This window comes from Coffea eugenioides, chromosome 2, assembly GCF_003713205.1.
Source record: "Coffea eugenioides isolate CCC68of chromosome 2, Ceug_1.0, whole genome shotgun sequence".
NCBI classification, from domain to species: Eukaryota; Viridiplantae; Streptophyta; class Magnoliopsida; order Gentianales; family Rubiaceae; genus Coffea; species Coffea eugenioides.
Genome location: NC_040036.1, coordinates 5,850,655 through 5,865,419, shown reverse-complemented (window position 1 = coordinate 5,865,419; position 14,765 = coordinate 5,850,655). Strand labels below are relative to the sequence as shown.

At 39.0% G+C, this 14,765-nt stretch overlaps 2 protein-coding genes and 1 pseudogene across 2 annotated transcripts; all 3 read right to left on the bottom strand.

Moving 5' to 3' along the window:
* Positions 1–335: 335 nt before the first annotated feature.
* On the bottom strand, positions 336–4,602 carry LOC113755237 (cation/H(+) antiporter 15-like). Its single transcript, XM_027299288.1, has 3 exons — positions 4,357–4,602; positions 2,305–3,297; positions 336–1,518 (listed from the first exon to the last, which is right to left on the bottom strand). Exons 1-3 carry the CDS (start codon positions 4,600–4,602, stop codon positions 406–408), a joined length of 2,352 nt encoding a protein of 783 aa, XP_027155089.1. The 3' UTR covers positions 336–405.
* Positions 4,603–5,798: 1,196 nt separating this feature from the next.
* Positions 5,799–6,494, bottom strand: LOC113761772. Its single transcript, XM_027304901.1, has one exon. It carries the CDS (start codon positions 6,395–6,397, stop codon positions 5,954–5,956), a length of 444 nt encoding a protein of 147 aa, XP_027160702.1. The 5' UTR covers positions 6,398–6,494; the 3' UTR covers positions 5,799–5,953.
* Positions 6,495–8,658: 2,164 nt separating this feature from the next.
* LOC113763645 lies at positions 8,659–12,460 on the bottom strand (annotated as a pseudogene).
* Positions 12,461–14,765: the final 2,305 nt, after the last annotated feature.

Genomic DNA, 14,765 nt, shown 5'->3' with positions numbered 1-14,765 from the left:
GGAGGCGGTCCCTTTTTTCATTCAAATTCAGATAAGCTCGTGTCCTGCAAATATGAATTTCAATGTTCTTTTGACCATTGACAGTTTAAGTTTTTTAAGGCCGGCTCTTTCCATCAGATCATAAACGATCTTTCATTATGAACAGAGGAATGACATTGGCCATTTTTGTATCCATTTTAAAGGCTATGTGAAGCTCGTTAAGATGAACAATGGCTCTGATTTTACTTGATAATTAACCAAGGCTTGATCTTGAGTTGATTCTTTTTGCCCTTTTAACTTTTCATTCTTCTTCTTGTGATATAAATTAAGGAAAGGAACAAGCTCCACTGCGGGCAAAGAAACAAGCGCTATATATTAGTTTTTGCATTCTATTTTTCTTTGTAAACATTGGTTCCATCCGTGATATCAACCTTTGATTTTGTTCATTTGTTGTTGCACCACCAAGACTGAAACAGGCTTTTGGAAATCTGCAGCAGCAAGCATGTCCCCTAGAGGACCGAGCTCTGGCAATTCAGTCCACCTTATTAGTCCTGACAACAAGGGTGAGTCCTCTCTATGACGCCGGCCTACCATGATCAAATCAAAAACTTCCGCCACCTGATGAACTAGCAAAGCAGTGTCAGATTCATCATTCACCATCTCCTCCTTAAATGCAACATTATCCTGGCGTGAAAAACGGAGCTTAAACTCCCTCAAGCTTTCTGCGTCAAGAACCTTCTCCCACTCGTCCTCTACTACATCTTCTCGTGATATAAGCCTAACGACAGACAGGTGAACTCCTGGAGATTTTGCCATGCGAAGGCCATAGGCCAGTGCCTCGCGATCATCATTGCCTCCCAAGAAAAGCACAGCGACACGGTGCAGTACTGATGGAACACATGATGGATTGCTCATTTTCTTGCGATCAATGAGAATGCCGACAGAACAAGGTGCCATGTCCAGCACAGAGCAGTTTATCGTCCTTGTGACCTTGCTGTCATGTATGAGCCTTCCCTGATGGTTCCATTTCCTGTGAAATGGGAGAATCAAGATGGATGTCACTTTGTCAAATGCAAGGGAACAAATGTCCTCTTGCATGAATTGAGGTAGTGACACAGACGTGAAGCATTGCACGCTGATGAATCCTGGGTGAAGATCCCCTTGGAAACGAAATATGTCAATTACTTTAGTCGAACGAAAGCCCACTGAAGAAGACTTTTGGCCCAGTTCATGGTTAATTAGAACTGGTGCAGCTTTGCCTACAAGCTTCTCCAGATGTAGTGCACAGACGCCAATTGGACTTCCCCTGGTAGGATTAGACATATGTAGGAGCTTTATTGCAGCCAGTGCATCATCTTGCCGATGGGTGCAAAGAAGTATGCGAAATTCTGAATTGGAAGCCAAGTGCTGAATGTCTCTCTTCTGATATCCAGTATATTTTCTTGAGTCGTCATACAACAATCTGATTGTGAGAGATGTTACTATATCCACAAGCAGAACTGAACTAGTTACTGAGGCAAAAGTCTCCCGGTCTATTGTCTGTAATTAAGAAAGAAACAGGTTATTTTTCTTGTACAATCGACTAATAAAGTCAACCAATCACAGAAAGAGTGTGTTTGAAACTGCATCAGCCAACACAAACATTATCTTGTTCTTACCTCTTGAACTGTATCATTGCATGGAAAAACCACTAAGTGAAAAAGATTTCAACTTCCAACCAAAAGCTTTAGAGGAAGAGAAAGAAAAGATTCTTAATTAACAAGAGGGGTGATAATTGATGCCAAAGGAGTGGATCATACACAGACTAAAACTTGCTGAACCTCTACTGTGAACTCCTGACAAGGTCAATTCTTAATAGCATTCATACAATGCCTTTACTTAGACCACTAGTTTCAGTAGCTGAATTTAAGACTTCTGAAGAATGAAACCCCTACCAGGATCACGTTTTTAACACATTAATAACATAGTATCCATGAAACTTAAGCTTCCCGTATGATAAAGCATTGGGGTTTGGTGGAAACCTTGTCACTGCTTGACTTTCCAAAAACTGCTTAATACACTGATCATGTCAAAACATCGTCAAGCATAACATAACTTTAGGAATTCAATGTGTTAATTTTGACAGAGAAGGTTATCATCTTATGGACCAAAATATATATTTATTCAACTTGGTGTAATAACATTGGCATATGCTTACCAACTTGTTACCATTCACAGTAATTTCACAGATGCATAAAATTAAATTACGTTCCCACAACTTGTTCGGTAACATGAGAAAATGGGATATACAGTGCTGCACAAATAAAAGAAACACAAAACTTTTACCTGATTCATGAAATAGTTCTGACATAAAGCCAGTTCAACGATCCCTTGTGAACTCATGATGGCAGAAAGAACTGTAGCATCTCTCATTGGCAATTTGCACATCAATGCCGGCAATATGACTGATATGAATTTTACAACAGAAAAAACAAAGATAATGATCCATACAATCCGCAGAAATCCAGCATCATATACCTTGAGTATATCAAACTTTAGTCCACAGGTACTGATTATTAATGGGGCAAATAGCCCTGATATTAGTGTCTCCAGCTTCTCCGCCAGTGTTGAACCTAAAGGTGGCCCAGATGGAACTGTCAAGCCAACTATGAAAGGACCAAAATGATACTGGAGTCCAATAGAATCACTGACAACAGCAGACAACAGGACACTTAGTGATACCAGAACAATGTAAAACCCCCTAACTGCCTGTCCTTCAGGTGTTTGCTTAATTATCCACATAAATAGTGGTCGCAAGACCAGAATAGCAGCTAAGATGATAATAATACTTATTATTGTAGTTTTTGCACTCATGAATTTATCCATATCTGCATATGCAAATCTCATCCATGCTGTGAAAGGAGAAGTTATCAAATCACTAATCAACGTGCAAGCCAAAGCAAGGCGGCCAATCTCGCTGTTAATAATTTTTAGGTCAATGAGGAGAGAAGCAACAACAGCAAAGGGAGTCAAAGTTTGTATTCCAACAATAGCTTTAGCCGCTGGCACATGATATTGGTGCAGAATCTTATAAAGTGCTGAATTGAAGCCAGTGACCACAATCATTGTGATTGCAACCGATACTAGTCCTATTGTCCATGCCTTTTTCCCACTTCTTGTGATCGTGCTAATGTCCATGTGTACTCCAGCAAGAAACATGAAAAAGACATAGCCAACTTTCGACAAGATGTCAAGGAACATTTCATCTTCTGCAGGGAAGACAATTTCTGAAAACTTTGAGATCTTTCCCATGCAACTTGGTCCAAGAATCACACCAGCCTGGATGACAGGAAATTATCTGCAAAATTAAATGCAGACACTAGTACATTCTTTCATGCTAATTCTTCATGTTACAAATATTGGTATTGTTCGAAATAAGTACATGGATTAATATCTAAACCAACAGTAACTAAAATTATGTGCAACGGAACTGCATAAATGCTAAACGTCCCATTGATCAAAACATTTTTTCCGATGCTTCTAGCAAGTCATCCCGTTGAGATGGGGTTAGTTTTCTCTTGCATTCCTTGTGATAAAGCTAGAACCAGGACTTATGCTTGTCAAAGTGCAACATATTTACCAGTTCCAGCAACAGAACACTACCAGATTAGACATGACTGCTGATAGGAAAAGCAACATACTGACATGCATACTACCTTTATGTGTATAAAATTGTCAGAGAATTGAAGAAGCTCCTCAAATGACAGGTCAACCAGATAGTTAAATGGGGGCTATGTGATCCAACAAACGGGTGAAAAATTGCTGCCTCATGATTCATAACCAATAGACGAAACATAGAGGTAGGGAAATACCTTCAAGGTTCTTTAAAAAAGAAGGAGGAGAAGAAATATTTTCAAGTTACGGGGCTAGGAACACTATAATCAAATGAGGCTGTGTGGGAGGGGGGCAAAAATTATATAAACCAAAGCAGATGTACTGGTCTTGCTTAGTCATATATTTAGGAAATTTCTTGAGAGTCCCATCACTCACTCAATAGCAATCAGTAAGGGGTTAGCACTAATGCTCTAATACAGGACATTACGTATATTGGTGTTAGAAAATGAAGCATTCAAATACTTCTTGTTTCGACTCTTTTAAATTTTAAGCAATAAATCATAGTCTCGCTAAAAGAATTGACAGATAAAAAGAACACATCACCAGCTCAATGTCCCCGTTCTCTGATCAATTCTGTCACAATTGTTGCTAATATGGGTAGTCAAGGGTGAAATTAACAATTGAAGAAACAGGTCAGGGTGGCAGAGAACAAATGATTTGAAGAATACACCTTGATTAAAAAGATCAGTTTAAAAAGCACGAGAAAGCAGAGAGACAAAATACCAGGATTTCGGAGACTAGTCTTTGAAATTTGAAGGGCCTGAACAGAAAATGGAGAAACTGAGTGATCAGGAAAATAGCAGATAATTGAAATTCAAGACGAGGCAAAGCATGATGTAGAAAATCATGGGCTCCCTCTGGAGTCCATATTCCTGGATAATGAATCGGTTCATTGAGAACGCACTCATGTTGTTGGCCATCAGTTTCCCTAGGCAGTTCCCCATGCGGGATCGACTGTCCGACCTGCATCAGTGAAGAAGGGGCTTATTCTCTTCCACCTTTTATTACAACACCACCATCATAATATGTACGTGTTAAGTTTTATAAAGAAATTGGGATGAATATTTGCTGGAACAAAAACGCACATAAAGAAAGGCCAAAGACCTTTACTTTGAACAAACATGATGAAATCAAGGAAATGAATATTTAACAGAAACCCAGCAGGCTGGAAGTAGCTAGTTAGCGACGATCATTTCGGAGGGATTTATGAAAGCTATTTATTACAAGTGTCATTATTGGAGAGAAAACCACAATAGGATTCTCTGGCACGATAACAAGGAGGAGTTTTTTGCCAAAATAACACTCTTACTAAAAAATATTTCCAATGTGATTCACTTTCCTTTCCTTTGTTCCTATAGCTACCAGTTCCCCCTTCCCTCCTTTCCTTTGTTCCTATAACTACCGGTTCCTCTTCCAATTCCTGAGCCTCCTGGAACTCCCTCCACTCCGAGTTGCCTTTTTTACTGCTGTCATTGGATCCTTCCTTTACAGGCCAAATATAGTACGACGCAATGAATTTAAGATTTGAACTTATGACCAAAAAAAAAAAAATGCGAATTAACCAAGATGTAATCGGTATGAAATAAGAAACTAATAATGTGTGGATTTCATGTCTCCCCTTAATCTTCCATCTTTTGTTTGTGAACCTTTCGTCAAAATGCATTTCGAATGTGAATAACATTAGACATGATGGTATAAAATTTAAAAAAATTCAAATTTAATGTATCTAAAACCACATATTTTATAATTACTTAATGTCCTGCCGTTTTCTATTTTTTAAATCTTATCGCTTTCCATCAAAAAAAAAAGAAAAAAGAAAAAATCCTACCACTTCTTTGCTAGTAAAAAATTAAACAAAAATAACCCATATTTTATTATCGCCTACTTGTTCTCTGTTGGTTCCGAAAACTGAGCATTCTTCAATAAATGATAAATTTAATCCTCTTTATAGAATTCTTCGGTTACCAAGGAAGAAACAACTGGTTGGACTGCTGAGTTTGTAGAAAAATTGTCCATTTGGAGCAATTTCAATGGTCAATTAATTAAAGATGGAGAAATTGATAAACAAGAAACAGTTTAAGCCCATCATTTTTTTTTTAAAATTTTAGCTTAAACTATAAGCAAACCTGCAAAGATTTAAGAGTAAAGGCAAAGTAATTTGTGGATACCACAAAGTTTTTTTTTTGATAACTGGATACCACAAAGTCAAAATAGAAATTACACCACTAAACAAACACATATTATCAATTTATCACAAACAAAATTAATTATTCCCAAATAACACTTCCAACCCCTCCCAGCCCTTGCACCATTCTAAAATTTAATTCTTGTCCTCTTCTTCCTCCTCAAATGCAGAAACCGGAAAGCTTCTGGAAATCCCAGTTGGGGTAGCAAAAGTAATTTTCTGCGAACTGGGGTCCTGAATAGAAATCTCAGAAATTGTTACCCAGATGAAAAGCTCCTTACTCTTGACGCCTGTCAACCGTTTCATACGACGGTCCTCAATAAAAGCCGTGATGTTCGTGTCGTAACTTACGTTGCGGCTTATCGCACTGAATCTGTGCTGCTTCTGTTTCTTCTGCTTCAGCCAAACAAACCCGGTTGATTCATTGTAGCCAACCTCAACGACGTCGTCTAAGGGGAGTAGTCCCCTCGGAAGATTGATTTTCTCTAGAAGTTCCTTTGATTTTACCTTGCAGAGAGATGGGTCGGTGTATATCTGGGCGTTTTCCTTGTGTGTTTCAACTAGTTGTTGGGATGACATTTTCCGGCTTAGTGAGAAATTGCACGGAAATGCGAAGGAATAACGGAAAGAACAGGGAGATGAATTTTTGGGGAAGCGGAGGTCGATTGACTTTCAAATTTTATTATGACTGAGTTTATTTGGTTTGCAAAATTTATTCTCACAAATCCCAACCACCTTTTTATCTTCCCAATCACCTTTTTATCTCACATACATCACATCACAAAAAGTGCTACAGTAAATATCTCAAATAAATCATCCAAACAAACTCTTATCCAAATATTATTGTTCTCATCTAATTATCCTGATTGCCATGTAAAATAACAAGAAAGGAAAATTCTAATCCAGTTTATAGTTTCTAACATTAACTAAAATTTTAATTTTTTTTAGGGTTAAAAACAAAAAAGCCCCCTGTGATAAACCTAATACACAGAAAAGCCCCCCATGGTTTCAAAATATACAACACGACCCCTCATGCTTTGAACTAAATTGTAAAGGTGACGGAATCCGTTAAACTTAACGGAAATGACATATTGGAACCTAAAAAAAAATTTTTATACCTAATTTTTATCAAATATACCTATTCTACCCCTTAACTCTCAATTCTCTTTACTTACAAAATAAAATAAATGATTTTTTGAGCTGTTTTTTTGTTGAATTATATCAGGGTATTTTGGTCATTTTGACCATTTCCGTTAAGTTTAACGGATTCCGTCACCTTTACAATTTAGTTCAAAGCATGAGGGGTCGTGTTGTATATTTTGAAACCATGGGGGGCTTTTCTGTGTATTAGGTTTATCACAGGGGGCTTTTTTGTTTTTTACCCTTTTTTTTATTATAGAGGCACAAAAAAATTACATAACTTTTATAATTTCCTTATAATAATCTAAAATAAATTTTACCATTATTGACCTTACTATTATTGGTCTCCGAATTTTTTAAAATGTATCAAACCTATTGCATATATATTTTTTCAAAAAATAATTTTAAAAATACAAAAATTGCACCAAAAATTGCAACGAAAATTGTAATTAATTACAAAAATTTCAAGGTTATCATATTTGTTTATGTTATCCTTCCTACTCTTTGAAAGGACGAAAATAATCTTCATCTACCTTAAGATTATCGACTTGCGAAACATAATTTTTAGATGTTGTTAATATAAAGATTGGCTTCTTAGATTATGTTTGACAAGGGAAAGATAACGAAAGAAAAAAATGTGGGAAGCTTTATAGAGAAAATTGAAGAAAATATTAGATGAGAAAGAGAAATAGAGGACATCTTTATCTCTATTCTGACACATATGCAGCCTAAGTGGCAAAAAAAGGATCACAAAAGTAATAAGTTTTAAAATTAAGTGGCAAAAAAGGATCACAAAGGTAATAAGTTTTAAAATTAAGTTACTTTGAGTATATATTCGAGAAGAAGAGTTATTTTGGCAATAAACTCTAACAATGAGAGGTAAAACTTAAAGCTTAAAAGTGAGGTTGCAAACCAAGCCCGAAATAAGCTGAAAATTTGATTTTCAACTTAAACCCCCGATTTTCTTTAAAGTGAGAGCTTATATCATGCCTCCAGTGCAAGCCCAGCTCCGCGTGTAAATTCTGCATCGACTTCTTTTTAGGCCAGACATGAGAAAGTCATGAAATACTAGGTTACGTGATGCTACCACCACACTCCTATTCGCGTCGACACACAGTTATTTCTATTCTATCTTGGAAGGAACTAAATCGCCATCGGACCAGCAGTCCAAACCGATGCAGGTTCGTTGATAAAATTGCAAGAAAGCTTAGAGAAGAATGCAAATCGTGAAATTTGATTCATTGACCTATATCCAAGAAAAGCTTTAAGCCTCTCTTCGCATTGACCAACTCAACTGGGGTGAGCTGGTTATATACATTTAAGCCGATTGAGCGCATTTCATCTATGGGTTACATTTGAATTTGGCAACAATAAATTCATTTATGACTTTATAGCCAATTTTAATAATGTCCATATTGCTCTACCAGTCTTGCATGCATGCCTTTATATTTTAATCCTTTATGCTCTCCATTATATTTTTGCCCTTCTTTATCCTCTTGGATTTTTGGAGGAGCTTCATTCGGAGTTGAAAGGGTTATATTGTCAAGCTTCTAATTCTCTTTAGGTGCAATTCAACAAATAAACAACGATTGATGAAATTCTGACTTTTTTCAGACTGTTCTTTCGTTTGAGGAAAAGGCGAAGCTAAAAGCTCATCCTATTATCTGCTTTTTTAAAATTGATCACTGAAAGTGCGATTACAATGTGATTGAGTAGAGTTCAACGGATGACATATATAATCAGCATCCAAATTCATTGCTAGAGGATTCAGAACTCTACTCCCCGACCAAAACCAGAGAAGGAAAAACAAATTTTCTAGTTCTAGACAGTAGTTGAGTCATGTAAATCTGATGATCAACTAAATGGACCCGAGGAAACTGCTAAAAAAGGCCTCGGCCATGTTGCTGCTCAATGAGAAGCGGCAACCTATCAGCGAGAACGATGTGCAGCTACTTCTCAAGTTCTCATCTTTTCCTCACAATTTGCTGTTGCACCACCAGTACTGAAACTGGTCTATTAATATCTGATGCTGCAAGCATGTCTCCAATAGGCCCCAGTTCTGGCAATTCAATCCATTCATTAAGGCCTAATAACTGAGGTGATTCCTCCCTGTGGCGACGTCCAACCATGATAAGATCAAAGGCTTCCTCCATCGCATGTACCTGCAGAGCCGTTTCAGCACCATCTTTCACCTTTTCCTCCCTGTACACTATGTTATCCTGGTGAGTGCCTTGCAGCCTTGTGTCCTTTAGGAGTTCTGCATCTAAAACAGCATCCCACTGGATCTCGCTCATAGGATCCCAAGGAATAAATCTGATGACAGTCAAATGGATCCCTGGTGATCTTGCCATACGCTTGCCATATGCCAGTGCCTCGCGATCATCAGCACCACCAATAAAGATTACAGCAACACTGTAAATTAATGAAAGAGGTGAAGGGCGCTTTATCTTGTGACGATCAACAAGAATCCCCACCGAGCAAGGAGCCATGTCATACACACTACAGTTTATTATCCTCAAACTACTGTTGTCTAAGATCAGTTTGCCCTGTTGATTCCATTTTCTATGAAATGGAAGTATAATAAGCGATGCCAACTTGTCAAAGGCAAGAGAACAAACATCGTGGTGCATGAACCTGGGCAATGACATTGCAGTAAACAGTTGCACGCTAACCAACCCCGAGTATTGCTGTTGGAAGGAACGGAAGAACTCAATAATCTTTTGCGAACGAGAGCCACCTGAAGAAGCTTTTTGTCCTAATTGATGATCTATTAGTAGCGGACTGGCCCTGCCTACAAGCTCCACCAAATTGAGTGCATACACAGCAAGAGGACTTTCTTTGTTAGGGAAGGAAGATTCCAGTATCCTTCTCACGGCGAGGACATCATCCAGCCGATGGGTACATGTAAGCACTCGCAGCTCAGCATTGTAAGCGATGTGCTCGATATCTCTCTTATGATAACCTGTATAGATCCTCGAGTAATCATATAATGACATCGCAGAGAGTTGTGTGCCTGCTGCTATTAAAAGGACTGATGCAGTCACCGTGGTAAGTGTTTCTCCATCAAATATCTGCATTTCAGCATGAAACAGAATATCAAATGTCCTGTTCAATGCAGTACTACATCTTCAAGTGAAAGATGAATGCAGCATTTACAAATTCGTCGAACAGGAATTGTTGTGCTCGTTTATTTCACAAAATAAACAGGATGATATACATAAACCTCCCTCCCAAAGGGCACGAAGTAGAAGAAAAATGGAGAGAATTCTAGGTACCGAAAAAGAGGTGGTCAATTTCAACTCAGCACCTTTTCAACCAATGTTTCATGTAAAGCAACTTTTTTTTTTTTAAAGATACTAAGTAGCCTAGATAAAGTTATAGCAGAAACATGACATCGTGCTTAACCTAATGCAGACCGACTCAAATGCCACCGCCAGTGCATATCAAAATGTAATAATGCTGCATTCATATATCCTAACTGTGGTCTGAAGCTAGCTCATGATTGAGCACCTGAAAGGAGTGACTAAACAAAAGAAACGAGCAAGTTCACTTTATTTTGCCTAGCCAGTTTTAAACTCAGTTGAGGATGAAGCTCCTGTTCAAATGTTAGTTAAAGAATCCAAATTACACAGAAATCAGGATTAAAAGTTCAGCGTCCTGGTCCAAACACAACTGAGCTATTACAGAGCCCATGGGTGATAATAAATCAACTGGAGCTCCTAAATCAAGGTAAAAAGTACCTGGGCAATAGCGAAGGTAAAATAGAAAGCCATCTGGACAACTCCTTGCGTACACATGACGAAGGAAAGAGCTAAAGCATCTTTAATCGGCACTTTGCACACCAATGCCGGAAAGAGAATGGCTGCGAACTTCATTGTGAGACAAACAGCAATGAGAGCCCACACCCTCCATACCCATTCCAGGTCAAACAAAACAGTCAAATTCACTTTCATGCTACAGTAGGTCACCAACAGCGGAGTAAGCATTCCACATGCGAGAGTTTCCAACTTGTCAACAAGCGTTGATCCTAAAGGCGGGCCATCCGGCAATGCCAAGCCTAGCAAAAAAGGACCATAAAGGAAGTTGACCCCAGCATTGTCGGTGAGTATTACGGCCAGCAGGACTGCACCGGATATGATAATGATGTAAACTCTGTGTACTGGCTTTCCTTCTGGTGTCTGCTTGATGATCCAATGTGCAAATGGCTCTGCTGAGGCCACGATAAGAAAACACCATGCAACTAATAAGATGACAGAAGATGCTGTTATCCCGTCCCTCCAGCCTGAGCCCATCTTTATATTGGAAGCTATGGTCGCCAAAAAATTGCTAATCAAGTCGCTGATTAATGTGGACGCCAAAGTGAGGCGGCCAAGCTCTGAGTTCATGATTTTCAGGTCGATGAGAAGGGAAGCAATCACAGGAAAGGGGAAGAGTATGTTGGTGGATATTATGCTTCGAACAGCTGGTATGTGATAGCGGTGGACATTGAGGGAAGCATTTGTCTTGCACATTAAAACTATGGCAGAGCCTCCAGCAAATGGAATTAAGGGTGCCAGAATTCCTACGCTCCAGGCGGTCAGACTAGCACTTCCTGTCCATACCAGTCTGGGGTCCATTTTCACTCCACTCAGGAATATAAAGAAACTATAACCGATTTTTGACAATATATCAATGTATATATCTCCCTCTCGAGGGAACAATGTCTCTGTAAAATTCGGTATGTTTCCAAGGACAGTTGGTCCCAGTATGATACCAGCCTGATTCACACAAGAAACACGGATTGAGAAGTTAAGAAGATGATTCAGACAAAGTACTCATAGAAAGAGCTGCTAACTTTATCTTCTCTGTTCAGTTATCACAACTAATCTACTTCCCTTGGCAATCAGGTTCACCGCCGTTCTTCTACCCCAAGTGCTCCATCATTCTCCCTCCCTCCCTCTCCCAAGTTAAAAGATGTTAAAGAGCGAAAAGGAATTGGTTCTCTTTTTTTCTTCTCTTTGTTTTTTTTTTTAATTTTGTTTTAATCTACAGAACAATTGTACCTCAGCATAAACAAGTAGAAATAATGTAAATGTTAAAACAGTTGAAGAGACAATCACAGAAACAAGCTGGCCCCCTTTTCCTTTTTTTTTTTTTTTTGGGTTAATATATGCATCTCTATATTTTACTTCTGAACGCAGAACACAAAAAGAAGAGATGGTATGCTGAATTGTTGATAACAACAATAAAAAAAAAAAAAAGTGCAAAATTTTCTTTGAAAGTACCAAGATTTCAGAGCAAATGCGGGGTAAATGCATTCGCATGAGCAAAACATGGAGAGACTGAGTAAGGACGAAGATGATAGCCAATTGCAATTGAAGACGCGGCAATGCACTAGAAAGAATGTTTCCTTGGTTCCAGACGCCCCCATTTGTATGAATATTTATGGCGCTTGGGTCGACGAAGCAGGTGTCGTTAACCGCCATGATCACGACTTCTATCTGGGTTTTCAGGGACGCTTCTGACGTTCACATCCGAAAATACTACCAATACCGGGCCATCTTTTTGACTCCCTACCCTTAAGTACTACTACTATGAGAGTTGGGTTTGTGAATTGTGATGAAAAATATTGCTGGAGTTTTACGAGAATTTCGAAATTATTATCGACAGATGTCCGCTGGCAGGGTGGCTCGCTATCCAGAATTAGCTGGTCAATCTGAATTCAATTCTGGCAAAATGGATGGATCAGGTGACGTACAATTACCCAAAAATGCTCGTAGCCTTTTGTTTTCTTCGCTCAAAGCTATTTTCTTTTGTCATTGCTGACTAAAAATGAGATTATGCTGACATCTTTTATGACAGAAAGGATTTAACAAATGGTTGCAGCCAGCCAGTCAGCGACCCTTTCTGGGCTTTGATTATAGTCATGTGATTGTTTCAATAACTACAACCCCTACAATTTTGCAGGTTTTTTTTGGGTTTCAATATATATATATATATATATATATATATATAGGTAGAGAGAGAGAGTAGAAAGTTGATATTAATTTTCCCTCAGGATTGTTGGAGACAAAGGTAGGTCTATAAGAATTCTTCAGAAATGTAATTTTGGGGTATTATTACCCTGCTTATTTATCGGATATAATTAGTGCCTCAGTTGAAATGGAACCCATACAGCTGGTAACTCGAGTTACAGACCGGACCAATTTTTTGGATTGGCTAGGCAAGGAGAAATTCCTTATTCAACAGACTAGCTATGGCACGATGGACACGACTCGCGAGAGTAGACTCCATGTGCGAGAAGCCATGGCTTTAACCTGTGGCCGTGGGCTATGTGCTGCGACAACTTCTGAATTCCGGCACCACCCTTTCAGGGATACCTCCACAATGGAAAATGTAGTTCAATGTACTTCATTCACCCATATCACAACCAAGTAAGTTTTGGCATTTTCGAAGGACTCGTGGGAGACAAAGGAACATAGGATTGGTGGTGTCATTCTGCAGTAGACAGTAGACTGCTAATTGACGACGACGACTCCTCAAGGGTCTGCTAAATTTACAGCATAGGATTATTCTTGGCAGCTTTTCATTTACAATACTACACTATTTATTAGGAAACTGCACTGGGTCAGCTGGACTAGAATCTGCTTCTTGGGTGTGGAAAAGCATATGGGGAGGGAAGGAACTGATAGACAAAGGGATGAGACATAGAGTGGGGGATGGCAAAACCATACAGGTCTGGAAAGATAAGTGGATCCCAGGCTATGAGGAGGGGACGGTCAAATCAGCAAGGAAGGAGGGTTGCAGTATAGAGAGGGTGGAGGAACCAATCACAGAAGGGGAATGGAACCTGAGGCAGCCAAACAGATGGTTTGATTAGGAAGATGTCAGACAAATTCTAGCCATTCCACTAAGCTTGACAGGAGGAAAGGATATAATGTACTGGCAACATACAAAATCTGGACAATTTACTGTCAAATCAGCTTATGCAGCAGAAAGAGAAGGACCTGGAAAGCATGGAAAAATGGAAAGAAGGGAAGGAATTAGTTACCCCCAACGGGGGTCAAAAATGTGGAAGAGCCTATGGTCATTGCTGCTGAAGCACAAGCTCAAACATTTTGTATGAAGATGTCTACTAAATAGTCTACCAGTCAATGAACAAATACAGAAAAGATCTGGGAAAAGGAATGAAATCTGTGACTGCTGTGGGGAGGAAGTGGAAACAATAGAACATATGCTTTTCTTTTGTAAAAATGCAGAACTCACTTGGAGGATAGCTCCAATCCAATGGGATGGTTTAAATGACATGAGGAGCAACTTCGTGAGGAGGTGGGAAGGAATATTAGAAGCAAACAAGAGAGATAGGGGCCAGGAACATATTGCTCTGACTGTAAATATTATGTGGCAGATATGAAAAGTTAGGGACAGAAGGGTATTCTCTGATGAGGTAGTAGATGCAGGTCATAGTGTACAAAAAGCATATATGGAGTGGGTAGAATTCATGGAAGTCCAAAGTAGTAGAGGAGGGGAGTACATGGAACAAACAAATCACACACAGCCTTCAGTAAATTGGAAACCACCAAGCAAAGGAGTGGTCCTGATCAACATGGACACTGCATTTTCAAAAGAAATGCAGAAGTGTGGACTGGGAGGGATAGCTAAAAACTAGAAGGGAAGGATACAAAAGGCATGGGCAAAATCTGCTGAAAAGTCTAGTGAACCACTGGTGGAAGAAGCTGCAGCCATTAGAATGGGAATGAAGATGGCGCAGGAAGCTAAGTGGAAAGCAGCGGAATTCCAATCAGACTACAAAGCCATAATAGACATG

What these genes read in the sequence shown, in the direction of transcription:
- LOC113755237 (XM_027299288.1), bottom strand. Translation starts at nt 4,602, where the DNA reads ATGCAGGTCGGACAGTCGATCCCGCATGGGGAACTGCCTAGGGAAACT. An exon ending in GACTAGTCTCCGAAATCCTG is followed by an intron (nt 3,298 to 4,356) that starts GTATTTTGTCTC and finishes CCTGTCATCCAG; the next exon opens with GCTGGTGTGATTCTTGGACC. An exon ending in AGAACTATTTCATGAATCAG is followed by an intron (nt 1,519 to 2,304) that starts GTAAAAGTTTTG and finishes TCTTAATTACAG; the next exon opens with ACAATAGACCGGGAGACTTT.
- LOC113761772 (XM_027304901.1), bottom strand. Translation starts at nt 6,397, where the DNA reads ATGTCATCCCAACAACTAGTTGAAACACACAAGGAAAACGCCCAGATA.